This window comes from Equus asinus, chromosome 6 (assembly GCF_041296235.1).
Source record: "Equus asinus isolate D_3611 breed Donkey chromosome 6, EquAss-T2T_v2, whole genome shotgun sequence".
NCBI classification, from domain to species: Eukaryota; Metazoa; Chordata; class Mammalia; order Perissodactyla; family Equidae; genus Equus; species Equus asinus.
Window position 1 is genome coordinate 80059950 of NC_091795.1, and position 26099 is coordinate 80086048.

Genomic DNA, 26099 nt, shown 5'->3' on the forward strand with positions numbered 1-26099 from the left:
CCACCCTTCTTTTGCCACTCTCAACTGACTATCTAATTCTAAACTGGTTGTGAGTGTCTTTGAAAAATGTCTACACCTAGGGCCGGCCCTGTGGCCGAGTAGTTAAGTTCACATGCTCCGCTTTGGTGGCCACAGGGTTTCACTAGTTCAGATGCTGGGTGCTGACCTAGCACCACTCATCAAGCCAGGAGGCAGCGTCCCACATAACAGAGCCAGAAGGACCTACAACTAGAATATACAGCTATGTACTGGGGGGCATTGGGGAGAAGAAGAAGAAGAAAAAAAAAAGATTGGCAACAGATGTTAGCTCAGGTGCCAGTCTTACAAAAAGAAAATCTCCACACCTATACACAGTATTTCTCATACAGTTTTAAGGGTTTGTGGACTACCTGAAATCCATTCTTGGACCCTAAGCAAGTTAAGAGACCCTGAAAGTTAGTCCTCTTCCTATTGTTCTAGAACAGGTACCTCATCCTTGTCAAAGCTGAAGTCAGATCAGAGATGAGAAGGGAGTAACCGTGTACCCCTGTGTTGAAGGATTGCCAGGTGGCTTTGCTTTACAGGTGGCCAAGGCTCATGGAGGAGCTAATGCCCACAAACATGTGGCCTATCTGTGGGCAAAGAGCCTGGGAGGAGAGGCTGCAGTTAGACTGCTTAATAAGCTGGGACTCCTGGAAGCTGCTATTGACCACGCTGCTGACAACTGGTGAGGCCCTAAGCCTTCTTCTCTCCATTGGCCTAGTTCCAGACAGAGCCTCCATATAGGGAAAGAAATGTGATGGGTAACTGAAAAGCATTTCTAAAAACTGAGGTGAGAGTGAAGAAATGTGAAAGGGAGAGATCCTTGAAAGGACTTAACAGAGAGGCAAGAATGAATTAGTAATTCTGCTCCTGTTCCCCAGGGGCTCAGAACAGTGTTTAATCTTTGGCTGGTCTATGGAGAAATGTGGAGAGAGAACAGCTTTTAAAGCTAAAATGCACTAAGCCAGTGACTTACTTCTGAGTAATGGAAGTATGATTCTGTTAAATGCAAAATGAACTTTTCTTAAGCAAATGTTAGGAACACCAGTAGTCGTCCTGCCTCAGTCAGACTAAGGGTAGCCTGACTCGTTTTTGAGAGACTGTTTTTCTGCTAATGTGCATGTGGCTCAGAAGGAGGTGGTGGGAGCACCAAGAACCCTTCCTACCCCTGTCCAGGTAGTGCTGCGAGGCTCCCTCCTCCCTCCTGCTCCCTCCTTCCTCCCACTCTTTCACAGTCCGCTGGTCTTGGGGAAGCACAGGCCTTTCCAAGTGTCTTCTGATCCATGTCTTCCTTTACATCTCTCTGTGCTTCTCTGTCATTTCATATCAACTATCATTCTTAATCTTTCCCCTTTCCTCCTCTCAGTCCTTTCTCTGTCTCTGTTTTCTTTTGCCCGCTGTTTCTCTTTTCCTCTTATAAAAGGAAGTATTGAGTAGGCATACTTTATCTGCACCTTCCATTTCAGCTCCTTTGAATTTGCTTTTGAACTCTCTCGGCTGGCGCTCAAGCACAAAACCCCTGAGATTCATCTCAGATTCGCTATGTACCTGGAGGATGAGGTATGGATGTGGTCCTTCTCCATTGCTTTTGACCCTGACCACAGAGCCCTCCTTTCCATCCCCAGCCCACTGCCCATCAAACCTCCTGTGTCTCTGGGTTGCCTGTGATCCCAGTCTCCTCATCACGTGTGGCTGCCTTTCTCTCCCTCTAGGGTAAATTTGAAGAAGCTGAAGCTGAATTCATCAGGGCTGGTAAACCCAAGGAAGCAGTCCTCATGTGAGTTACCCCATAAATTCCTTAATTCTGTCCTCCCAGGCATGGCCCCAGGATCTTACATTGTCATCTTCACCTTCATCTAAACCTAGTACTGATAAATCTCATATCCCCTCAATGACATGGCTGTTTGCCTGTCATTGTTGACACTTCAATCTCATTTGGGAGCAGGTTTGTCCATAACCAGGATTGGGAGGCAGCTCAGCGTGTGGCTGAGGCCCATGACCCTGACAGCGTCGCCGAGGTGCTCGTGGGGCAGGCCCGGGGGGCCTTGGAGGAGAAGGACTTTCAGAAAGCAGAAGGGCTGCTGCTTCGGGCCCAGAGACCAGGCCTGGCCCTCAATTATTATAAGGTGGGGCACTGGATTCAGGGCCTTGAGGGGAGGGTCAGAGGAGATGAGAGCCCACAGAGTGCTACACTGACCCCTGGTACTGAGAGAGCTCCAGAAGGTTAGCATTCGGGAGGGGGAAGGAGAGATAATAGGAAGGAGAGAATCCAAGGACCCAGAGATCAGTGGCTCATAGCACCTGTGTGGCAGTGGGAAGCTGTCATGCCTGCCTCTGCCCTCCTCATACCCGGAAATCTGAGCAGGAGGCTGGATTATGGAGTGATGCCCTGCGGATCTGCAAGGACTACATGCCTGGCCAGCTGGAGGCTCTGCAGGAAGAGTATGAGCGGGAGGCTACAAAGAAGGGGGCCAGGTATGAAGCCAGGCGGCCAGGAGATGTTGGCAAGGTTGGAGGCTGGGTCACAAGGTGTACACAGGATAGGCCATGCTGCCCCTCCCCATTCCTGGTCACAAGCACTCTCCTCTCAACAGGGGCATGGAGGGACTAGTGGAACAAGCTCGACACTGGGAACAGGCTGGAGAGTATAGCCGTGCAGTCGACTGTTACCTCAAAGTGCGGGACTCAGGAAGCAGCAGCCTGGTGGAGAAGTGCTGGATGAAGGTGAGGCCTGTCACACATTTCCTGGCCCTCCGCTTCCCCAGGCCTCCATTCACACCCAGCATTCCTTCTCAGACATCCGTCTTTTTCGTCCTGTGTCTTTTTGTTTCAGTCAGGTAGCAGGTATGTAATGAGTGCTTGCTAGATGCTAGATCTAGAACCTATGAAGGCTACAACAGGGGATATAAGATAGAACTCTGACAGCTAGAAATTGGGGGAAGTTAGACTAACACATGGCTCAATTAATTAATATTGTATCTGAGTGAAGACTAAAGTGTGTGATTCAAAGTGGAGTTTAGAGAAAGGTGAGATCTCTGTGGGCTGAGGGCCTTGAGGAGGCTTTGTGAGGGAGGAGGTGGGCCTGGGACTGGAGCTGAAAGGGCAAATCCAAGCCTTGGAGCTGAGGCTAGAGGGAGGCCACAAAGAAAGCAGAGGCTCCTCCTCTACCCAGCAGCTCCTGAAAAGCAGCCTCTAGCAGAGTAAGCCCAGCCAATAGGTTTCATCAATTCTGAGACATATATATGATCACATTTTAGGACCTTTGAAATCGGGATACATCTGTAGTTTAAATGATGTGCCTTGGATTCAGGAAATATGGTATTAGGACTTATGAGGGGGCAAGATTGATCAGCCCCCTAAATAAAATGTTGGTGTGATGATGCCCCTGCAGAATTTCCCTTAGGTTTCTGAGGCCTTGTAATTGAAGAGCCCCTAGAAGTTGGAGGGGAAGGAAGTATAAAGAAGAAGTGATGATTGCTTGTATGAGTTTAGCAGATTTTAATCAGCAAGTATTTACTAAGCATCTGCTGTGTCTTACTCGGGCATTGTCCACTGGGGTCTGTGTATGACTATACCTTCTTTGGATTAGTCAGAGGATGGCTTCCTGGATGGGGGCACTTTAAGCTTTGAAGGATTTGGCAGGTAAAGAAAGAGGCAAGAATAGGTGGGGGAAAGACCAGGAGGTTTAGCATAGACTATAGCTAAATTGGACCATATGGAAATTAAAATCTGCTCAGGATGTCAGCACCAGAATGGAAATAGAATGAGCTTATAGAACACTTGGGTTTGTAGAATTGCTGAGTTTTAGGGTTGGAAGGTGTCTCCAAGATCATCTAGACCAGCACTGTCCAACTGAAAAATAATGCAAGTCACATAGGCAAGTCACACATGTAATTTAAAATTTTCTAGCAGCCTCATTCAAATAAGTAAAAAAGATACAGGTGAAAATAATTTTAACATATTTTATTTAATCCAATATATCTAAACTATTATTTCAACATGTAATCAATATATTTTACATTCTTTTTTTCATACTAAAGTGTCTTTGAAATCCAGTGTGTATTTAAGCTTACAGCACATCTCAGTTGGGACTAGCCACATGTGACTAGTGCTTCTGTTCTGGACAGTACGTATCTACACTCACCATAAGTCTTACAGATGAAGAAACTGAGGCTCAGAAAAGCCCAACACAAATAGTTGCAGAATGCCCTGGACTCATATTTTAGGAGTTCTTTCTCTATACCATGCTACCAAGATTCTGTTTGTGACAAAGACTTGAGAAACCAGTTTTTCAAAGGTGGCAGGACCAAATGCAGTGACCTCAGACAGCAAAGAGAGTGTCTGAAAGAAGATGAGCTGAGAGGAACAGATAGGTCCACTGATGATCATTTAAAGGCACAATGGACCATGAGGCAGTTTTTGCCCAGGAACGTGGAAGGTGAGGGAGAGTGCAAGAGAGAAAGTTGGCAACTGGAGAGAAAAAATAGATCAGGCCGAGGAGCCCCAGCGGTATTTGTCTCTCCTACCCATTTCCATCTTCTGTTCAACCACACAGGCAGCCGAACTCTCCATCAAGTTTCTGCCTCCCCAACGCAGTCTGGAAGTAGTTCGGGCTGTAGGACCTCAGCTGATTGGAATTGGAAAGCACAGTGCAGTAAGTAGGGTGCTGGGACTGAAAAGAAATAGATTCTACAGAGATGGGTGGAATGGTGACATCTACAGCCAGGAGAGTGTGTGAGGTGGGTTTCTTGGCACACATGGCGTGCAGTTCTGGGGAAACAGGAGAGCTCACAGAGGAAAGACTAGGGAGTGAAGGGGAAAGATGGCCTCCAATCTCTGATTTCCCCCCATGCAGGCTGCAGAGCTCTATCTGAACCTGGACCTAGTCAAGGAAGCGATCGATGCTTTCATTGAGGGTGAGGAGTGGAACAAGGCCAAGCGTGTGGCCAAGGAGTTAGATCCACGGTAAGCTCACAACCCCTCCTCAGTGGGAAATTCTCTTTTACTTCCTTTTGTAAAGACTGGGAGAAAGTTCTCCCAGGAAGGGTGTGCGTCCCTGGACCATGAAATGTGAGATCTGATACATCTTCACAGGTATGAAGACTATGTGGACCAGCATTATAAAGAGTTCCTCAAGAACCAGGGCAAAGTGGACTCGGTGAGACTTGCAGAGTTAGCAGGAGGCAGAAGGCACAGAGAGGCTCAAGAGATTCTCTCCCTCTTCTCCGCCTCGTGTCATCTCTTTCCTCATGTAACTGTGTCTTTTCAACTGATCCATAGCTGGTGGGTGTGGATGTCGTGGCTGCTTTGGACCTGTATGTGGAGCAGGGCCAGTGGGACAAGTGCATTGACACGGCTACCAAGCAGGTACTGTTCTTTTCCTCCTGTTCCCAGCTCTTCTGTACATTTTCCCTTGACTCCTCCCCTGCCCGAGAGCTGTATCCCTCTTACTCCCTCCAAAGCTCAAACCCCAAAGATCTCTAATCAGCATCAGAGAGTTCAGTCTCTCACACTCTGAAGTTGGGGTCAAAGGCCTACCTGGGCCTGGCTTGTATATGCCCTTTGCCTCCTAAACAAATCCACACCTTCAACTCCCCACCCAACCCTCACTGTCTGGTCTTACTGATCCCAATCTCCCCATGCTTTTCCTTCACCCCTGGGACAGAACTACAAGATTCTGCACAAGTACGTAGCATTGTATGCGACTCACCTGATCCGAGAAGGTGGCTATGCCCAGGCACTGGCCCTGTATGTGCAACACGGAGCCCCTGCTAACCCACAGGTACCAGCCTGCTCCTTGGGGCGAATGTTTGCTCGAGGAAAGTCTTACCTTCTCTTCAAGAACTACCCATCTTGGGGCTGGCCCTGTGGCCGAGTGGTTAGGTTCGCACGCTCCGCTGCAGGTGGCCCAGTGTTTTGTTGGTTTGAATCCTGGGCGCGGACATGGTACTGCTCATCAGACCATGCTGAGGCAGCGTCCCACATGCCACAGCTAGAAGGACCCACAACGAAGAATATACAACTGTGTACCAGGGGGCTTTGGGGAGAAAAAGGAAAAAAATAAAATATTTAAAAAAAAAAAAAAAGAACTACGCATCGTCTCAGGAACTGTCTTCTCAAAGGATTCTTTCATTAGTATCATTCCCAGAGACCCCACCTAGTCTCTTCTGAAATATACAGCCTCTGGAGAATTTACCCTTTGAAGAAACACCCAACCTCCCCATGCTCTTAGCTAATACACAGGGAACAGTCTTTCAGAGAGGAATCCTGCACACACCTCTAGGGCCTTATTAACTTCCTCCAGAGAATAAACGCTGCTCTCCTATCTGAGCATCACAGCTCTCTAGAATATTAGCCCATTAACACCGTGACTGTGCATTCACATTCACACATTTTCCCACACTCACAAAGCACCAATTAGTAAGAAATAGTTATTTTCTTACTCTTCTTTCTCATCCCTAAAAATAATAAACACTTTCTGCATTATTGTCCCCTTCCTTCTCCACATACATATTTACAGCCTGTTTTCCTCTTTGGCCCCACTTCCACTGACTTTTTCTTCTAGTTAGCCCCTTCTCACTCAGCTCTCCTTTCCCCCTCTACTTCCAGAACTTCAACATCTACAAAAGGATCTTCACTGACATGGTGAGCTCACCTGGGACCAACAGTGCTGAGGCCTATCACAACTGGGCTGATCTTCGGGATGTCCTCTTCAACCTGGTGAGGAAGTCCGGTCAACAACAGAGTGAAAAGGCTACTCCACCTGTCCCTGTCCTCGTCTCTTCTTTCATGCACATGAACCTTTACCCTCAGATGTATTGTACCTTCCTCTGTCCAGGTGGCCATCAGTTGACCACTCTATGGCCCTGGCATCCTCTGACCCCTGACCCAGGCTGTGGCTCTTCTGCTCTAGTGTGAAAACCTGGTGAAGTCCAGTGAGGCGAACTCTCCAGCCCATGAGGAGTTCGAGACGATGCTGCTGATTGCTCATTACTATGCCACTCGCTCTGCGGCCCAGAGTGTCAAACAGCTGGTGAGATGGAGGCAGAAGGAGTATTCAGTCTTATGGACACATCTTCCAGTATATGAAGTTGAATGAATTCAAGTTCTGGATTCTCAAGCTCAGCCCACTTCTCTCCTAGCTTCTCTTCTCTTTAAATGAATCTTTAACCCTGGCTGAGATGGTTTTCTTCCTGTACTCCTTTGACCTTCTTAGAGCTCTGGGCTCACACTGTTCCAGCCACATTATGCTTAAGCATTCAAATCCCATGATTTCTGTATTGACCTCTTATAATATATACACACCTTTGGCTTATTCATGATAGTATATTGTACATTTAGTTCCTATACTAGGATGATAGAATTCTAGAAGTGGAAGGAAATTTAGAAATAATCTAGGCCCAGTTCTCTTGTGCAGATGAAGAAAACTAAGACCCAGAACTGCTTCAAATCCAGAGCAATTTAATTTTCATTGTTGGTTTTCTGGTTCTGTGGTTGCCTTAGTTATAAGATATTGGTCTGGTAGCCCAGTCACTATAGTGCCAGGATCATAATGCTCTGACTTTAATCTGTAGGAAACTGTGGCCGCCAGGCTTTCTGTTTCTCTCTTACGTCACACCCAACTACTACCTGCAGACAAGGCCTTCTATGAAGCAGGCGTTGCTGCCAAGGTGAGCTGGGACAAGGAAGGGTGGGGCCGAGGAAATAAGGAAATGAAAAGTTGGAAAGTAAACTATCCCATCTGCTCAGGTAGTTCAGAGCTGAGTGTGGGCTGATGTTATGGAAGATATTGTTTTCCTGTATCTTCCTGGATTCTTCCCCTTGCATCCTGGAAAAGCAGTGTCCAGCCCAGCTGCTCACTCCTACTTGCAACTTTTCTGTGTTGCAGGCAGTTGGCTGGGAGAACATGGCATTCATCTTCCTCAACCGCTTTTTGGATCTGACTGATGTGAGTAGGCAAGTTGTGTCCAGAGGTTGGGAGGTTTTGCCGGTCACGAGCTGTGCCTATCTCATGGCTGCCCACTCTGCCACAGGCAATCGAAGAAGGCACTCTGGATGCCCTTGACCACTCTGACTTTCAGGACACAGACATTCCCTTTGAGGTGCCACTCCCAGCCAAGCAGCACATACCGGTAAGGGCACAGGACTGAAGAATGGGAGGCCTTACCAGTGTGAGTGCACTGAGAAGAGAGGACATTTTAGGTTGGTCTTCCCAACCCTTTGTAATGGGCATCAGTCAGCAACATCTTTGGAAGGGCCTCAGCCCTCACCATTCCTTCAGAGGAAAAAGCTAAGGCTGTGACTGTGACCCCCAGTCCAAGGAGACTCATTTATGGGTAAAACGTGGTGCACAGGATGATGGCTTAGCAAACCCCCTCACTCACCACCCTCCACTTGCCCTGCCCTGCGTGAAGCTGCTGCTCCCTCTGTCCTTCCCAGGAGGCTCAGAGAGAAGAGGTTCGAGACTGGGTGCTCACAGTCTCAATGGACCAGCGGCTGGAACAAGTCCTGCCTCGGGATGAGCGCGGTGCCTATGAAGCTTCCCTGGTGGCAGCAAGCACTGGAGTTCGGGCACTGCCCTGCCTCATTACCGGTACAGAACCCTACAGCACCTCATATTCTGTGGTGGGTAGAAAGGAGGGAAAAACGGCAGGATCAAGAAACTATTTTACTGTGATTCAGTAAAGGATGCAGAAGACAAGAACATCGTACTTTGTACCCAAAATTGCTCATTGTTTTCCCTCCTCAGTCCCTCTCAAACCCCAGTTCATTTTTTTTTCTTCCCCGACAGGATACCCCATTCTGAGGAACAAAATTGAATTTAAGCGGCCAGGGAAAGCAGCTAACAAGGACAACTGGAATAAGTTCCTTATGGCTATCAAGGTTAGACAGGAAGACTTGAAGGATGAGGGTAGGGAGAGCAGCACTGAAGAAAAACAACAAACCACCAGAAGGGTGGGTGGGATCGTCAAGAAGGCAGCTGCAGGCCCTGAATCCTGCTCCCCAGACTGAGATGGAGCTGATTGTCTTTATATCAGGAATGTTTTCTCAGCACTAATGAGTTCCTCTCATCTTCTTCCCTTGTCCTCACAGACCTCCCACAGCCCGGTGTGCCAGGATGTGCTGAAATTCATCAGTCAGTGGTGTGGAGGGCTACCCAGCACCAGCTTTTCCTTTCAGTAACTGGTAGAGCTCAGGGAAGAATTTCTTACGTATTCTCTCACATTAAAGTCTTGTAACTGAGACCACTGTATTCTTTGATCAAGGTCACCCCCAACACCAGCCCAGTGTCCTTTTCCCCCCAAAAGAATCATAATCAAGTAGAAGAAAAAAGTTCTTTTATTACAATTGTTTCTATCATCCTAGGGGTCAGTTGGAAAACCCCTGTGGACTGAGCCTCTGGTCAGCACCTGCTTGATAGGAGGGAGAGCCTGGGTCAGAGGGCAAACAGCATAGCAAAGGACTCGACCCAGTTCTAAGAGTGGTTCCCTGCCCCCACCCTTTTCCCAGGCCACAGTCCTCATGGCCCATTACCTGTCCTAAGCCCAACTTTTCCGTGATGCCTGGATTTCTGGATTTTGATCCAGTAGCTGCTCATTTTCCTGCCTTTTAAATTTAGGAAGTTCAAGCTCCGTCAGTTCCTCCAGCTGCAGAAGAGGGTGGAGTTAGTACTCTGGCCCTGAATTATAGTTCAGCATCTTTTCAACACAGCCAATCTGTGTTAAATGAACCCTTCCTGTTCATCTTCCTTACCTGCCCCTGTAGTCCTTCCTTCTTGCAGGGCCCAACCCCACGTAGAGTGAGTGCGGCCACACAGCAGTAACCAGACAGAGCAGCCTCTGCTGCAGACATGAGCAAAGAAGGGATCCAGAGAGCCAAGGCTGTATCCTAAAAGGCAAAGAGGAATGGTGGGGGACTAAGAGGGAGCAGGGCAGGAGTGGAAAGTGGGGGCACATTAAAAGGGCAGGACCAAGGCTATGTGGACTGCAAAAAGGCTGAGAATGGACTCACATAGATTCTTGTGGGGTCAAAGGAGCAGTCAGTTTGTCCTGGCCCCTGGTCCAAGGGTAGCAAAGGATCCAGCAGTCCTGGATGACAGTCAGCAATAAGACGGCGGCCACCATTGGCCACAGTGAGTGACACAGCAAGGAGGAGGCCCAGCGAGCAGGCAGCAGACATGAGCAGGTTCAGGAGAGCTAGTGCCAGCAGGGCCCAGTGCTGATGAGGGCACAAGATCTGGGTGAGCAGCCTAGAGGTGGCTGACTCTCCCCCTGAGTAGACTCCTGAGGTTTCTCTATTTGAGGCCCCTCTTCCTACTTAAAGATGAAGCTGTCAAGCCCCCATTTCCCTGACTCCAGGCCTACTCATTAAAGCTCCAGAATCCCCTCTCACCAGTCGTGGGCGAAGAAGGTTCCTGGATGCCAAGAGGGCCACAAGTCCCACGGAAACACTCTGGAAGACACAAAGCCTGAGGCCCGCGCTGCGCTCCGCGCCGCCCTCCTGCAGCCCCATCCCACCCCGCCCGCGGCGCTCACCAGCAGCCCTGAGCCCACGGAGATGACATTGGCGGTAGTGTACTCCGGGGTGACGGCGCCGCGAGGATTGGCCACGTGCCGCAGGACGGTGCCGTGCAGCACGGCCCCCAGCAGCAGGTTCAGGTGGCCCACCAAGATCAATGCGAGGCCCACGCGCATAAGCAGCCGGGGGCCCCGGGCAGCGTCTGCAAAGCAGGGGGGAGGGGCAGGCCTGAGCCCGGAGAGGAACCGCGGGGCCCCGGGCGGCCGCCCCACGCTAACAAGGGGCTATAGGAGGGGTCGAAGGTAGGCGCAGGGGAACGAGACCGCAGGGGCCGGAAGTTACCGAATCTGCAGAGGCGGCAGCACCTCATCCCGTCCCCGGGCGCCTCGCCGCCGGCAGCTCTACCTGGTCCCGGCCCCTCCCTCGCTCTCCCAGAGGCCAGTTCCGCCCGATTGCTACCTGGAGGCCCAACCTCCGCGCCCCGCGCCCCCTAGCGGGGAAGGCGCAAACACACACGACGCTTTTAGCAAAAAGTAGACTTTTATTACAGCAGCAACTGAGGCGAATCGAATGGCCCCCCAGGGCCACCACTGCAGCACCACCCTCCTCTCCCGCCCCGTCCGCCCCAGCGGGATTGTAGAACTCGGCTCCCCCAGTGCCGGTGGGCTTCCTTCCCACACAGGCTGGGCAGGAGCCGGCAGATCAGCTACTAGCCCCCAACTAAAAGGCGGCTGCTGAGAAGGCCCAGGCCCACGTCTGTGCAAAACAAGTAAACAAAGTGCAGAGGGGAGGAAGAGAGGGAGAAGGGGTAGGGTGATGCTCAGAACCAGGGAGCCCCAAAGCCCTCCTGAATAATAAAGGAGAGAAGGGGCTTCACAGGGTAATACTGACTGGGGGGAAGGGGCAGGAGGGCTGTGGCACATCTAGTGACAGCCACAGCTCAGATTAGGGGCCTGGCCCGAGTGAGCTCTAAGAGGAGACGGTGACAGCGGCTGAGTTGAGGGTGCTGTTCCTGGCAAAATTGAACTTGTTCAGGGTCTCCTCTAGCAGAGAAGTCAGTCGGCTCTGGTCAGCCTAGGGGGAGAAGAGCTCAGTGAGACCGGCTGAGAGCAGAGAAGAATGGAGGCAGCCAGGGCAGCTGAAGACAGAAACCTCACCTCACTAATGAAGCCCAGCTGCACCAGCTCAGCTGCCAACTCGGGGATGTTCTCATCTGACAGAGAAACAGGAGAGAGTGAGCACAGCATGGGAGCGAGGGGCACAGAGCCCTGCGAATAGCCCCAGTCGGGTTACCCTGGCTGGGAAAGAATGATACAAGCAAAATTGGCAGATCCACCCTCCAATTTTAGGGACTAAGATATTCATTCTATGTGAGTCAATGTGTTAGTGCCCTGTCACCTTCCCCACCCCTGAGTATGTCCCTCATAGATAAGACTAGTAGACTCTCCATGCTGAGGAAAAGGAGAGACTCACTTGGCATCAGGTCACAGCTCAGGTGCCGGTTCAGTTTGTCCTCCAGCTTCAGCAGAAGCGTCAGCTGGAGAATAGGACAATCAGAAAATCAGGCTCCTCCTCCCTACCCTCTGGCCACCCAGCCCTACGCAGTCCTGGCCCTGAGCCTTACATGGTGTTTGACTCCCTCCTCCACTGACTCAATGTTGCACTGCATCAGCACCACCTAGAGAGAGGGGACAGAGAGGGTTACTAGAGTAGAGACTAGTCAGTAAAAAACCCCCAACAACTGGAAGCCTTTCCAGCCCACAGGACATGACAGCCAGGTAGCAGAAATGCATTCTTTCCTCTAAAGAACAAAGCGTTGAGATGTCCTCTCTCATTCCCACCATGACCAGACATCCACACCCACATAGCCCCACCTTCCGGGTCTCCACTTCAGCTGGTTCAGGTGTTGGAGTTTTGACAGAGGGGGGCACCACAGGTGATGTCACCTCCTCCTGCTGTGGCTGCTGGGGCCGAGGCAGCCCAAAGGCTGTCAGGGGGTAGATCCCATTCCTAAAGGGAAATTAGACAGGTCACATGGGCTCTGAGAATGCCTTAGGACACCCACTCCTGCTTCCTAAGGAAGGCTTTCTTCTCACTCTTCTCTCACCTGACATCTTCAAGGAATTTATCCAGTTCCAGAGCTGGTGACTGAGAGTACCTGGAGGAGAAAAGAGAGCAAGAAGATGGAAGGAAGGAAACAAGCAAAATAGCAGATTCAACCATTCCCATAAAATGGAGAGTTGAGGGGCCGGCCCAGTGGTGCAGCAGTTAAGTTTGCACATTCCGCTTCGGCGGCCCGGGGTTTGCCAGTTTGGATCCCGGGTGCGGACATGGCACCACTTGGCAAGCCATGCTGTGGCAGGCGTCCCACATATAAAGGAGAGGAAGATGGGCATGGATATTAGCTCAGGGCCAGTCTTCCTCAGCGAAAAAAGGAGGATTGGCAGCAGTTAGCTCAGGGCTAATCTTCCTCAAAAAAAAAGAAAAAAAGGATAGTTGACAGAACGCTCAGGGTAGCAGTGACCAATCTGTCCCTTTCAGACTCTTTCAGTTAGTTACTCACAAAGTCTGAACTGGTTCTCTTCCTGGTCCAGCAGGGATTTCAGCCAATACAGCACTGGTATCCATGTTTTTGGTGATCTCCTCCAGAGCATTTTCTGGGATCATGTCTGGAGGGCATGATGGAATGAGAAGTTACAGAGGGGTAATCAGATTAATATCACAGAAGGCACAGGGGTCCTACGAGTGAAGAATCCCTTTGGAAGTAGAAGAGGAAAGAGAGCATGCCAGTAATAGTTACAAGGTTCCAGACCATAAGAAAATTCCTAGGGGGGCCAAAGGGACTTACGTTGGTGTCCCACAATGCAGTGGGCAGCAAGGAGTTTGAGCGAGGGCACTTCAAACAGTGCTGGGTGGAACAGAAGTTCTCTGGCTGTTGGTCTGCAAGCAGGCTCAGACTGCAGGCACTTTTGAATGAACTCCTACAAATGGGAACAAGGAAGTGGAGCAGGCATCTAGCAAGCACCCTACTGTGTTCATCTTTCTCTCTCATTATACTTAGCACAAGGCTTTATACATACTAGGTGCTCAGCACCTGTTGAGGGAACAAATTGCTAAAGGTATTTGAAAGAGCCTTGAAAACTATAAGGTATTCTATGAAAGGTATCTCTCCCTGTCTTTCTGGTTTTAATTATTTTTCTACTCTCCAACTACAAGCTTTCTCTTCTTTTTACTATTCAAACTCATGATTTCTTTTTCCTTATTTTCTACCTCTCTGTCTCATTAGCCCACTCACTGCTTATCTTCTCCAACCCTTGCCAAATTTACTTTCTCTCTTCCCAAATATACCGGTTGTGTCAGTAATATTCACCACCTTTTTATTTCCCAAGCCCAGTACCACAATGTCCTTTGTGCACTCCAATCATGTGTTAAATTCATTTCCCCAAGCTTCCTCTAACCACTCCCTTTTCCACCTCATAGGTCCCATGACAACTTGCTTTCCTCCTTTCAGTCTTAAAGGCCAACAAGTCATATATCTAATCTTCCACTTGAACACCCCACACTAACACTGAACTAGAAACTTATTCCGCACCAGCCTCAAGACTTTCCACTAGTCTTCCTTCTTTTCTCTCCTGCTTCCTTTTACACTTATCTGAGTTACAAACTGTCCTTATTATTTGGACCTTTCTGTCTAGCCTCTACTTACTATAATCTATCTACTTGATTCATAACCCTATAGTCTTTAAATCTTAGCTCATTATTTCAGAGCATGTACCATAACTAAAATTATATAAATAGAAAACCCCAAATGACTGATTTGATTAATTCAAGCTGATTGATTTGTTTAAAAATATCAAAATGGTTGTCTCAGAGTGTATGCCAATTATTTGAGGTAACCATCAAAGTAGTTTACATCCATATAGACAGCCTAAATTAACACACACCCTTCAACCTCAGTATTACCCATCTTAAACCTGGGTGTGTGTATACAAAAAACATGGTAGGCACCACCTAGGGAAATGTTCACTGCTTTTGCCTGTCCTTTCTGCTTTATGTTCTCTTGCTCTTAGAAGAGAGCATATTTCCAGTAGGTAGAAAGGAAGAAGAACCTGAAGACATTTCGAAGTCTGTTGAGGAGGGAGCAATCCTGAAGATTCTTACCCTCTGTAATGGGTCTTCTAGAAGCTGAATGGCACTGCTGATGGCTTCTTGTGGCACATATGAGGACTCTCCATTGCCCTGAATCTCCAGCACTGCCATCTGCAGTGAGGGAAATAAAAAGGAAAAGTAGAGACCTAAGAACCTCAAGGCTCCCACAATCACTCCCTCAAGACCAGTACCTTACTCATCCTCCCTCCATTTCCCCCTTCCATCTTCTAATTTGACTCCCCCTTTCAATACCCCTGCCCCAGTCTCCTAACCTCCAGTGCACACATGCCAAAGGAGTAGATGTCCACTGCCGTTGTCACATTAGTAACTTCTAGGGAAAACAAAGACGACTTTGGTGAGTCAGAGGATGGGGGCAGGGAGTAGCAGAAATGCCTTAAAAACACCTTTTGTATGCCAGGAGAGGACTGAAAGTTTCAGTTATGTTACCTCTGTCCCTCAGGTTATAAGGTGGGAAACCTGGGGGATGGGCACAGGCAGAGAAACTGGGATGCCTCACCTCCATACTCCGGTGCAAAGAAGTGTAGATTCTTCTGCTCTTCCCGACAAGTCTTCACATGATTGTTGATAGTGTCAGGAGCCACTGGGAGTAGGGGAGATACCCACAATCTGACCACCATCAACAAAGCATAGTCTCACTCCAAAGAGAGGCCCCCAAAAGCCCAATTCTCTCCTGAAGTCTCTAACCCTCAAAAGACTCAAACCTATCCGTTTCCCATCATGAACTACAGATTAAGCAGGAACACCACCTACCTCCCCTTTCTCAGGTCTACCACTTCTCATCTAAGGTCCCGAACTCAGCAGCAACAAAAGCTCCACACTAAACTAACAGGTACATGCAGGCTTTGGGTTAGTCAAGGAACACAGTCTAAGGAAAATCTTTCACTTGTGACCTGTTCAACTTCCCCAAAGCCCAGGTACATTTAATCCCTGATCACAGGAAAATGTTTGATCTAGTCCTTCCATCCACCCTGCAAATAGCATTAAAAACACAGGCAGCCCTTCCTAACGTGGAATAATTAGAGAGCTCAGAAACTTGGATAAAGATGGATTAGAAGGATTAACAATACACACCCAAGTAGCTAGCCCCCTTCTTACCCATTTGTGCTGACTGAAACTCAAAAATAGCCCAAAATTGAACCAATACCCTTGAATCACTTTCACTTTCAATCCACGAAAATTTTGAGACCCCTGCTCTAACCTTATTCCTCAACATTGCCTGCCACAGAACTGAACGAGGAACCAGGGCAGGGCCCAGTTTGGACTCACTCAGATCATAAACAATGACTACAAGTCACAGAGAGTCTGGGAGCACAATTAGAGAACCAGCCTGATGATGAGGGGGAATAAGAATCCAGGACATAAGTGGCCAGCCAGGCAGAATCCACACGGAACAAGCAGGTTATGGAAAGGCAAGCAGGTGGAGGGCTGGTGGGGCAGAGGCCAAGCAGGCATAATTAGGCAGGGCGGGTAAAGGAACAGAGCTTGCTCCCACGACTGCATGCACTGGGCAGCCGCAAAGGAGAGCGGAGGGAGCACAAACAGAGCCCCAAGTGGGGCAGAGGGAGCTCTCACCATTAGCAAAAATCCTATGAAAGACTGTTGGGAACAGAGCAGCCCGTAAGCGGGAGGGAGGAAAACAGAGAAAAGTTGTGAGCCATGGAGCAGCCAAGCCCCAGACAAATGGACACACAAACACACAGACACAACACACAGAAATGTTATACACTGCACACAGATACACAGCAAATGAAAGCACTCACAGCAGGCACAGCCTGGAACCTCCTTTGGTAGGGTCTGCCCCAGGGGCTCAAGTCAGACCTTACACCCATCTCTTGCCCTTTCCCAACCTACTATCAAGATCTCTCTATTAACCCATTTCCCTTCGAAAAGGTGCAAGATTAGACCATACCCCCTCTCCACTAATTAACTGGCCTCTCCCTATGAATTATGCCTAGCAAGGTCCTTCCTCTTATCACCAGCCCATACCTCAGAATTTTGCTCTGCTCTCCCCCATTCCTTTCATCTTACCCCCATAGTTCCCAAATTCCCGAGGCTCCCCTGCCCAGAACCTCTCCCTCCCCTCACCAGAGCCAATCTTGATGAGTCCGTTGTGCTGGATGAAGATGGTGTCACAGGTCAGGTTCCCATGGATGATGGGGGGGTCACAGGAGTGCAGGTAGCTGTGGGGGCACTGGGCTGTTAGAGGGGCCACTGGGAAATTAGGGCAGGGGGAACCCAAGGGTTAAGAGGAACAAGGGCCTGGTCTCCTGCTGGTCACCACAAAGATAATCCCCACACTCTGAATCTCCATTATGCCTGATGAGTTAAATAACTGGATAAGCACTAGGAGAAAGAGGTGGGAAACAGTGTCGTGGTTAGGGCATTAGGATGACCCTTTAATAGACCCATAGGGGCCTAAACTTGACAGAACATGACTCAAAGAAAGTGGGAGAGGCAGAAAAGAATAAGAGAGTAGTGCCCTGAAATCTGCTTGGAGGAACTAAATCAGGAATAAATATGGGCAAGACACTAACCAGATCCTACTTACCTTAGGGCAGAGAGGATTTGTGTGCACCAGCGCTTCCAAGCCTGGAACAGAGTTTGATCCAACAGTCAGGAGTAATTTCCTCTCTTAACCTTCCAAACACTTCCCTCCATCCCTTCCTGACCAGCTTCGTAATTAACATAATCTTTTAAAACCCCTAAACTAGCCTAAAGCTTTGTCTGCTCTCCCTCCATACCTTTTCATTCATAGTCTTGTGGTTCTTTTTGGTCTTCTTCAGAAATTGCTTAAGACTCCCAGATGACATGTATTCTGTGATAAAAATGACCTGGAGAGGCAAAGCACACAAATAAGGCTTTACAGTAGAAATGATCCTTTTCCTAGTGACCTATACAGCAGATATATATTAAATTTGGAAGCCTGGGTTTTTTTTTTAAAGTTTCTCTCCTTTTGTTCTTAGCTTCACTTCCTTAGCTTTGACAGGACAATGAAAACTACTGAGCAACACAAGCTATAGAAAGAAGGAAACGAAAGTTCATTCATTTCTGCCCTGACTATAACCAGACAAAAGGCATAGGTCAAAGCCGTACTCTCATCTCCACAGCAGCTGATTCCAGTTTTCTTTCAAAACTACCTTGTTTTAATTTCTGACTGTAAAAGAAACAATAAACGCAGCTAGTCTCTCTGCAGTAAGCTCAAGAAAAAGTTCTTACCCTGGCCTTGTTCTCTTTAACATCAGCCCAATACTTGTGAAACTTAACAATGTTGAGATGTTCCAACTGAATCAGATTATCAAACACAGCACGGACCTTTTCCTGGGAACAGGGGAGACAGTGTGATAACAGAGTTCAGAAAGCACTGTAATCCCAAAAACCATTCCCTATCCCTCCCAAGAAATAACTTAACCCAAGACAACTCTCCTCACAGTCAGCTTCCCAACACCAATTCCTCTTTAACACCCCACAGGCTGCATCCTTTCACCATTACTTACTTCCTGCAACTTGTAGTTCTTGCGCTCAGAGAACTGTACCTCGTTCCACACAACCTCTACACCCTCCTCTGTATCCATGGCCAGGTATGCACTGTCAATGCCTGGTACATTCCGTTGATTCACCTGAGAAGAAATTCAAATGAAAGGGAATTAAAGTTACCTCATGAACCCTCCATTTTAATACTCTATACGATCATCTTCTCATAGGCTCCAACCTGTTGAAGTTTGATCTGCCTTTTTGAGACTTTTTTTTTTTTTAAGATTTTATTTTTCCTTTTTCTCCCCAAAGCCCCCCGGTACATGGTTGTATATTTTTAGTTGTGGGTCCTTCTAGTTGTGGCATGTGGGATGCCGCCTCAGCATGGCTTGACGAGCGGTGCCATGTCCGCGCCCAGGATCCAAATGAGTGAAACCCTGGGTCACCAAAGTGGAGCGCACGAAGTTAACCACTTTGCCACGGGGCCAGCCTCTGCCCTTTTGAGACTTTGCCTCTCCACTTCTCACTTCTTAGAATTCACTCTTCCAAAAGTAATACTGCCACCACCTTACCTCTTCTCGCCTCTTCTGCCAGCGCCCACAGGGTGACTCTTCCAAGATCTCAGACTCATCCTCACTTTCTTCTTCTTCCTCTGGGGAAGCATTTGAGGTGGTGGAGGTCACAGGAGGTGACACTGACGTCAGGCCAGGAGCTGAGGATGAGGATTCTACCTTTGGGTCTGAGCCACTGCTGAGTACTGTCTGAGACTCCCCCTCCGACATGCTGGAACAAACACTCAGGCCTACATTGGGTGGGGCAAGGTCGGAGGGAGAAGGCAGAGAGAGTTAAGATAGATGTATAAAGATTTAATCCCCTAATAACTTCATCTGGGGTTAAAAATAAAATAAAACATATACCTCCCTTGTTTCCTTTAAATCCAAAACCAGAATTAGTCCTGTCTGAACAATGAAACATTAACTACTCTCGTAGTCTAGAGGAGAGCTATCTTGGTTGAAGATGACCCACCCAGAAGTGGCAAACACAAGATTTACGGCAGTATAACTCCCCTTAGTAAGGTCCAAATTGAAGTGAAATCAGAGGCTCCATTCCTTCTCAGCACTAACTCACCCCATAGCCTTCCCTGTGAATCCTCACCTACCCCTATTTGCATTGTGCTCAAGAACTAAGCTACATGGGCACTATTCAGAACAGATGATGGCAAATACCAAAATGTTCCACTGAACCAGCCTTAAGGCTGGACCTTTAGCACTCTCAGCCAATTTATTCAGCTGAAACCCTCGGCTGATTTATTCTGCTAGAATTAACGTTGGCATTCACTATCCACCCCTCCTATACACAGAATGAGCCTGCCAGTCCAAGGGGAGGCTACTATTAGGCCAGGTGACTGGCAGCGGTTAGTGACTTCATCCCTGATGACCTCACCTTCCCTGTGATGTGACTGTGGCAAATGGGTATTGGTTAGCAACATTTTTTTTCATTCAGTCATTCAACAAATGTTTATTAAGCACTTATTTGGGCCAAGCACTGGGCTAGATGCTTGAGATATAATAGTGACTAAACTAAATGAGATACTCACACCCATGGAGCCACAAATTTAAGGACGATCTAAGACTTTAAACTTTCAGCTTTCATTTCATTCACATGGCTCAAAGGCTGCATTCTCTGGGGAACTGGATCCAACAAAGGCATTCATTTCAAGCACAAATAACTCAACATACTGCCATGTAGGAAAAAGTACTATATAGTATAACATTTTCTCAGGGACATGGCTACTTGAAGGAAAAGAATTCTCAAAAGCTAAATGTCACTTACTTGTCCAGATAGGCACAGGACAACCACTGAATATTACTCCATATCTCTAAAAACAAAGGCTGTGAAGGAGTTAGAACCTGTGTGTGCTGGGCTCAAGGAAGTGCTCTCCAGAATGAAAATGTCCCAGAAAGTAGATTTGCTCCTCTAAGTTCAGAATGAAGAAGCCTCTGAACAAACCAATCTTTCTGAAAAGCCCTTATTTCTTTTTAGAACTCTGGAATGCCCCCTTCTGCTCATCTCTGTCCTCAACCTAGACTATGTCGAAACCAAGTCTGGAGATTCTGATTAGATGACATTCTAGTAAATATCAGAGGACAAAAAAGCACTACAGAGAAAATCTGGAAAGATGTTATTTCCCTATGTTATTTTCTGGGTCCTTGCCTATCATAGAGAGATTTCCTTCAACCAGCCAGGAAAACTACTATCCACGTAGTAGATAACACGTCTTAGCTATCTACCAGAAAATTTGATTTAGAGATCATTTTCCTTCTTCCACTAAAAAGTAGCTAAGAAAATGGTACGACAGTTCATATAGGTTACTTTCTAGAGAAACTATATTTATAGAATGCATCTTGAATCTGAACAGCTAAGTAAAATTTCCAGCTAGATTACAATGGGAAATACCAGTGGAATTCTAATACAAGAAGCCTGGAGCCAATGGGCTTAAAAGAAACTTCTGGACCCGGGGCACAATGAACCCACAGTAGGGCACAAGAGAAGCCAAACCTTCATCAGTCCTAGACATGCCGTTGGAATGTGCTTGTCCTCTCCCTCCCCAGTCTTTCCCCTGTAGGCAAAGTGAAGGCAATGCTCAAGATCCCCCGCACTTCCCTACTAATGAAGAAACCTGTGCAACACTGGGAGTTTTGTCCCAGGGTTGTTTAGAGGTTTAAATGAGATCTCATATGGAAAAGGCCATTTACGCCCCTAAAGGGAATCTCCTCGCCGCCTCCAGCCACCCCGAGCTGCATCGCGTGTTCACTTCTGAGCCATGTAGGTAGATTGTCCAGCAAAGTTTTTCTCCGAGACTTTCATTTATTGGAGTGCAGCCCCTCTGCATTTCAACTCCGTAGCAACAGCTGGCAGGCCACCACAGGCCTCTGGGATGCCCTCCCCCTGAGCAGTCCAAAGAGGGCCTCTGAGGCCTGCGGGACTGTCCAGTCAGATGTAAAGCAAGCTCAGGGAGGGAACCGCACACTCCAACAGGTCGCCCTGCTGGGTGTCTGCAGGGGAGCGCAGGCCCGCCAGGCAGGCCCCGGGAGTGAGCGGCGGCCACCTCATCAAAGGCGGCCCCGCGGCGCCGTCAAGGGCGCAGGCCACGCCCCCGCGCAATCGGCGCGCAGCCCCCGCGAGCAGGCGCGGCCCAGACGCTGCGCTTCCGCAGGCCTCCGGGGCCGCGGCCGCCGCCCCCGCCCCCGCCCCCGCCGCGGGCCCCGCCTCTCGTCAGCCCCAGTTCGGCACGAACGCCAGGGCCCAGGGCCCCGCGCCGGCAGAATTCCGGGCCGCCGTCACTCGGCGCAGGTCGACGAGGCAGGGACTGTGGGGCCGCGGCAGCCCGTCGGCTCCGGCGGGCCGGGCCTGGGCCGCAGGGTGAACAGGGCCGCCGAGTGAGCAGGGCCGCCTCGACACCCGCCTGCCAGGGTCCCCCCGACCCGTCGGGCCGCAGAGGCCGATCCTCCCATCCTCTCGCCGAACCCTGCCTTCCCTTCATTTCCCTCGGCGCTCACCTCCCGACTCCGCTCCCGGCAGCCTGCGCTGCAGCTCCAGCTCGGGTTCCGGGGCCCGGGACCACAGAGACTCCCTCACAGCTGCACTCCGCCGCGCAACCGAACTGCAGGCCCCGCCCTCGCGGCGTCGGGACCAACAGATGAGCGGCGCCGCACTGCCGTTGGGTTTCCATTGGACAAGGCGGCCGGGGTGGGCGGTGCCCCGGGTAGACGGTCGCTCGCAGGGATAGTCTTCAACCGGGTCTCCTCCCCTTGAGCCTGTCCGGCCGAGACCTCTCCGAGTCTACGGTATTTTCGGTCTCGACTGAGTCGTCTCTCTGTCCACCCCTCCGTGCAGTCCAGGTGCTCCTGATGCTTCTGCTGTGCGAAAGGAAGGCCTTCCCCCTCTTCTTGAAGGCGCCATGACGGTTCTAGTCCGACTGAAAGACAAAAGGAGCGAAAGACGTAGCCTCAATCCAAGAGGAGCGCCCAGCCCACTTTCATTATTTGGGAGCGAGACTGCGCGCAGGACACCAATTCTTCAGAAAGCTTTAAAAAATTACTGAACACGTTGACACTGAAAATTAATAGTTAAAGTTTATTGATTGCATAGCACTATTTGCCAAAACTTTGCAAGGGATTTTCACAGATGTTATCTCATTTGATCCTAATAAGAAATTGAAATTATCACTCAATGACAGTTGACAAATACAAAAAAACTGAATCAGAGGTATTAAGCTACTTACCGAAAGTTGATTAAGAGCCGAGTCCAGAATCCAAAACAGTAATATACATCAAAGAAAACTTCCGTGAAAAAATGTTTGGAAGAATTTAGATTGCGAGGAGGCGGAAAGAAAAGATGATAGATTCTGGATGAATCTATTGATCTGTGAAAACTAAACGCAGAGCCTGAAGGATAGAAGTTCACTCTGCCATTAGACACGTATTATAGAGGGAGGAGGATGAATCAATCATTAGAATTTGAGAATGTCATAATCACTAAATTTCACTGTCTTTAAAAGGAATCTCTAATCCTACTCAACTGATAGGAAGGATATTTGGCAAAAGCTCTCTCATTTTTTCACTTCAAAATATTTATTTAAAAAATCAATCTTTCTTCCTTCCTTGATGCTTTTACCTTTGAAAGAGAGGATTCAAACCCTCCTTTAGAAATCGGATGAAAATTATGGATGAAATTTTAGATTTATTAAAAATGCATTAGCCCATCAAAGTTAGCATATCATTTCAGGGAGCTGAGGTTGAGAAACTTTGTTCCAATCTCAAAGAAAGGATGTTCCTCCTCCACTCCCGGATTAACCTTTTCTCCCTGCGGGTTCCAAAGCAATTGGAACACCTGGCCCATGGTAAACATTCATTAAATATCAGTTGATAATAGCATTATCGTTTCCCATTCTCTTCTGTTTGTGCCTTGGCATTATCAACTTTTCCCTTTCAACTAGCTTCTTTTTTCAAATGCGCATAGGGGACCCATTGGCATCCTCAAACTCCCGTTTTTCTTTTTCTTTCTTTTTGATAAAGATTAGCCCTGAGCTAACATCTGCTGCCAATCCTCCTCTTTTTGCGAAAGACTGGCCCTGAGCTAACATCCATGCCCATCATCCTCTACTTTCTATGTGGGACGCCTACCACAGCATGGCTTGCCAAGCCGTGCCACGTCTGCACCAGGGATGCAAACTGGCAAACCCCAGGCCGCCGAAGCACAATGTGCGCACTTAACTACTGCGCCACTGGGTGGGCCCCTACATAATCTTTTTCAATTTACTGTTTTCGCTTTTTTCCAGGGCAGCACATATAGCACTACTTTAATTTTTTAACCATTGTAGAATATTTCATTGTCTAAATGTGCCAGTGTTTAATAACTACCAGTGGACATTGGGGTTGTATCCAACATTTATTATTACAAATAAAGCTGTAATGAACATTCCACTACATACATCTTTGCCTACTTGCAAAAATGATTACATTCTTAGAAGTGGAATTGCTTGCTAAATCAAAGGCTAAGAACATTTTAATTTGAATAGATATTGCCAACTTGCTCTTCAGAAAGGTCTCAAATAACAATACCACCTAGAGTATGTTAGGGTTCTTGCCCCCTAACATCCTTACCAACATTGGGTATTGCCAATCTTTTCAACTTTAGTGATATATTAAGAAAAAAAAAGATATCATGCTGTTTTAATTTGCATATATGTATTCAGTTAGAAGAAGTTAAACATCTTTTTTTTTTTTTTTGAGGAAATTGGCCCTGAGCTAACATCTGTTGCCAATCTTTGTCTTCTTTTTCCTCTCCAAAGCCCTAGTACCTAGTTGTGTATCCTAGTTACAAGTCATTCTAGTTCCTCTATGTAGGATGCCACTACAGCATGGCTTGTTTTTTTTTTAAGATTTTATTTTTCCTCTTTTCTCCCCAAAGTCCCCTAGTACATAGTTGTATATTTTTAGTTGGGGGTCCTTCTAGTTATGGCATGTGGGATGCCGCCTCAGTATAGCTTGATGAGCAGTGCCATGTCTGCGCCCAGGATCCAAACCAGCGAAACCCTGGGCCACCGAAGCAGAGCACACGAACTTAACCACTTGGCCATGGGGCTGGCCCTCACAGCATGGCTTGATGAGCAGTGCATAGGTCTGTGCCCAGGATCTGAATCGCTGTACCCAGAGCTGCCAAAGCAGAGCACATGAATTAACAACTTGGCCCCGGGATGGTCCCTAAGACTTTTTTAGAACAGCTTTAGGTTTACAACAAAATTGAGAGGAAGGTAGAGAGATTTCCCGTATACCTCCTACCCCCACATATGCATAATCTCTCCCATTGTCAACATCATTCACCAGAATGGTATGCTTTTTACCAAGGATGAACCTACATCAACCTGTCATAATCATCCAAAGTCCATAATTTACCTTAAGGTTCACTCTTGCTGTTGTATATTCTATGGGTTTGGCCAAACGTATAACAGCACGTGTATATCTGTCATTATATAATACAGAGTATTTTTATTGCCCTAGAATCTTCTGAGCTCTCCCTACCCATCCCTGGCAACCACTAATCTTGTTATTGTTTCTATAGTTTTGCCTTTTCCAGAATGTCGTATAGTTGGAATCATAGTTTATAGCCTTTTCAGACTGGCTTCTTTCGCTTAGTAAGATGCATTTAAGGCTCCTCCATGTCTTTTCATAGCTTGATAGATCATTTCTTTTTAGTGCTGAATAATATCCCCATTGTCTAGATGTACTACAGTTAATTTATCCACTCACCTACTGAAGGATATCTTGGTTGCTTCCAAGTTTTGGCAATTATGAATAAAGCTCCTGTAAACATCCATGTGCAGGCTTTTGTGTGGAGATAACTTTTTTTTAATGTTTTTGTTTGTTTGTTTGTTTTTGGTGAAGAAGATTGTCCCTGAGCTAACAACTGTGCTGATCTTCCTCTATTTTGTATGTGGGACGCCACCACAGCATGGCTTGACCAGTCGTGTGTAGGTCTGTGATGAGATACGAACCTGCGAACCCTGGGCTGCCAAAGCAGAACATGCCAACTTAACCACTATACCACCAGGCCAGCCCCATGGACATAACTTTTTAACTCTTTTGGGGAAATACCAAGGAGTGCAATTTCTGGATCATAAGTTGAGTATGTTTAGATTTATAAGAAACCACCAAACTGTCTTCCAAAGTTGTTCTACTGTTTTGCCTTCCCACCAGCAATGTATGAGAGTTCATGTTGCTCCACATCCTCACCAGCATTTGTGGTGTTATTGGTGTTCTGGATTTTAGTCATTCTAATAGGTGTATAGCGCTATCTCGTCTTAATTTTCATTTCCCTGATGACATTTGATGAGGAGGATCTTTTCATATATTACTTGCCGTCTGTATATCTTCTTTGGTGAGGTGTCTGTTAGGTCTTTGACCCTTTCTTTAACCAGGTTATTTTCTTATTGTTAAGTTTTAAGAGTCTTTGTATATTTTGGATAACAGTCCTTTATCATATGTGTCTTTTGCTAATATTTTCTTGCAGTTTGTGGCATGTCTTCTAATTCTCTTGACATTGTCTTTAGCAGAGCAGAAGTTTTTAATTTTACTGAAGTCCAGCATATCAATTATTTTTTTTATGGATTGTGTCTTTGGTGTTGTATCTAAAAAGGCATCACCATACCCAAGGTCATCTATGTTTTCTACTATGTTATCTTCTAGGAATTTTATAGTTTTCATTTTACGTTCAAGTCTATGATCCATTTTGAGTTAATTTTTGTGAAGGGTGTAAGATCTGTGTCTGGATTTGTTTTTTTTGCATATGGATGTCCAGTTGTTCCAGCACCATTGTTTTCATATGTTTATTGACCAATTGCATTTTCTCTTTAGTTT

General features: G+C 47.6%; 3 protein-coding genes across 9 annotated transcripts in view; 1 reads left to right on the top strand and 2 right to left on the bottom strand.

Moving 5' to 3' along the window:
- IFT172 (intraflagellar transport 172) overlaps positions 1–9266 on the top strand; it is a 32223-nt gene extending 22957 nt beyond the window's left edge. For 4 of the 5 annotated variants that reach the window (XM_044772136.2, XM_014850368.3, XM_044772137.2 and 1 more), the window contains 19 exons: positions 564–706; positions 1488–1581; positions 1734–1798; positions 1967–2147; positions 2387–2496; positions 2616–2745; positions 4577–4675; positions 4877–4986; positions 5116–5179; positions 5302–5388; positions 5687–5803; positions 6631–6741; positions 6935–7054; positions 7596–7691; positions 7910–7969; positions 8055–8153; positions 8461–8614; positions 8813–8904; positions 9115–9266. In XM_044772136.2, coding sequence (XP_044628071.1) covers positions 564–706; positions 1488–1581; positions 1734–1798; positions 1967–2147; positions 2387–2496; positions 2616–2745; positions 4577–4675; positions 4877–4986; positions 5116–5179; positions 5302–5388; positions 5687–5803; positions 6631–6741; positions 6935–7054; positions 7596–7691; positions 7910–7969; positions 8055–8153; positions 8461–8614; positions 8813–8904; positions 9115–9204 — 2022 coding nt within the window. In that variant the 3' untranslated portion in view covers positions 9205–9266. Of the gene's footprint in view, positions 1–563; positions 707–1487; positions 1582–1733; positions 1799–1966; positions 2148–2386; positions 2497–2615; positions 2746–4576; positions 4676–4876; positions 4987–5115; positions 5180–5301; positions 5389–5686; positions 5804–6630; positions 6742–6859; positions 7055–7595; positions 7692–7909; positions 7970–8054; positions 8154–8460; positions 8615–8812; positions 8905–9114 lie in introns of all 5 variants that reach the window. The other variant, XR_011504124.1, reaches the window with a different exon arrangement.
- Positions 9267–9341: 75 nt separating this feature from the next.
- On the bottom strand, positions 9342–11046 carry KRTCAP3 (keratinocyte associated protein 3). Of its 3 annotated transcripts, none has more exons than XM_014850384.3 (7): positions 10882–11046; positions 10557–10741; positions 10414–10489; positions 10033–10109; positions 9775–9909; positions 9556–9668; positions 9342–9431 (listed from the first exon to the last, which is right to left on the bottom strand). In XM_014850384.3, exons 1-6 carry the CDS (start codon positions 10907–10909, stop codon positions 9561–9563), a joined length of 609 nt encoding a protein of 202 aa, XP_014705870.1. In that variant the 5' UTR covers positions 10910–11046; the 3' UTR covers positions 9342–9431; positions 9556–9560. The 3 variants fall into 3 exon arrangements, with proteins under 3 accessions (XP_014705870.1, XP_014705869.1, XP_014705868.1); XM_014850383.3 differs by having other exon boundaries at positions 9342–9434; positions 10033–10239; positions 10414–10473; positions 10882–11036; XM_014850382.3 differs by having other exon boundaries at positions 10033–10239; positions 10414–10473; positions 10882–11028.
- Positions 11047–11060: 14 nt separating this feature from the next.
- Positions 11061–22168, bottom strand: NRBP1 (nuclear receptor binding protein 1). Its single transcript, XM_014850380.3, has 18 exons — positions 21741–22168; positions 18753–18982; positions 18204–18326; positions 17926–18027; positions 17451–17540; positions 17258–17298; positions 16795–16889; positions 15206–15289; positions 14961–15019; positions 14701–14799; positions 13388–13520; positions 13103–13208; positions 12647–12697; positions 12414–12549; positions 12164–12217; positions 12013–12076; positions 11697–11752; positions 11061–11613 (listed from the first exon to the last, which is right to left on the bottom strand). Exons 2-18 carry the CDS (start codon positions 18960–18962, stop codon positions 11509–11511), a joined length of 1608 nt encoding a protein of 535 aa, XP_014705866.1. The 5' UTR covers positions 18963–18982; positions 21741–22168; the 3' UTR covers positions 11061–11508.
- Positions 22169–26099: the final 3931 nt, after the last annotated feature.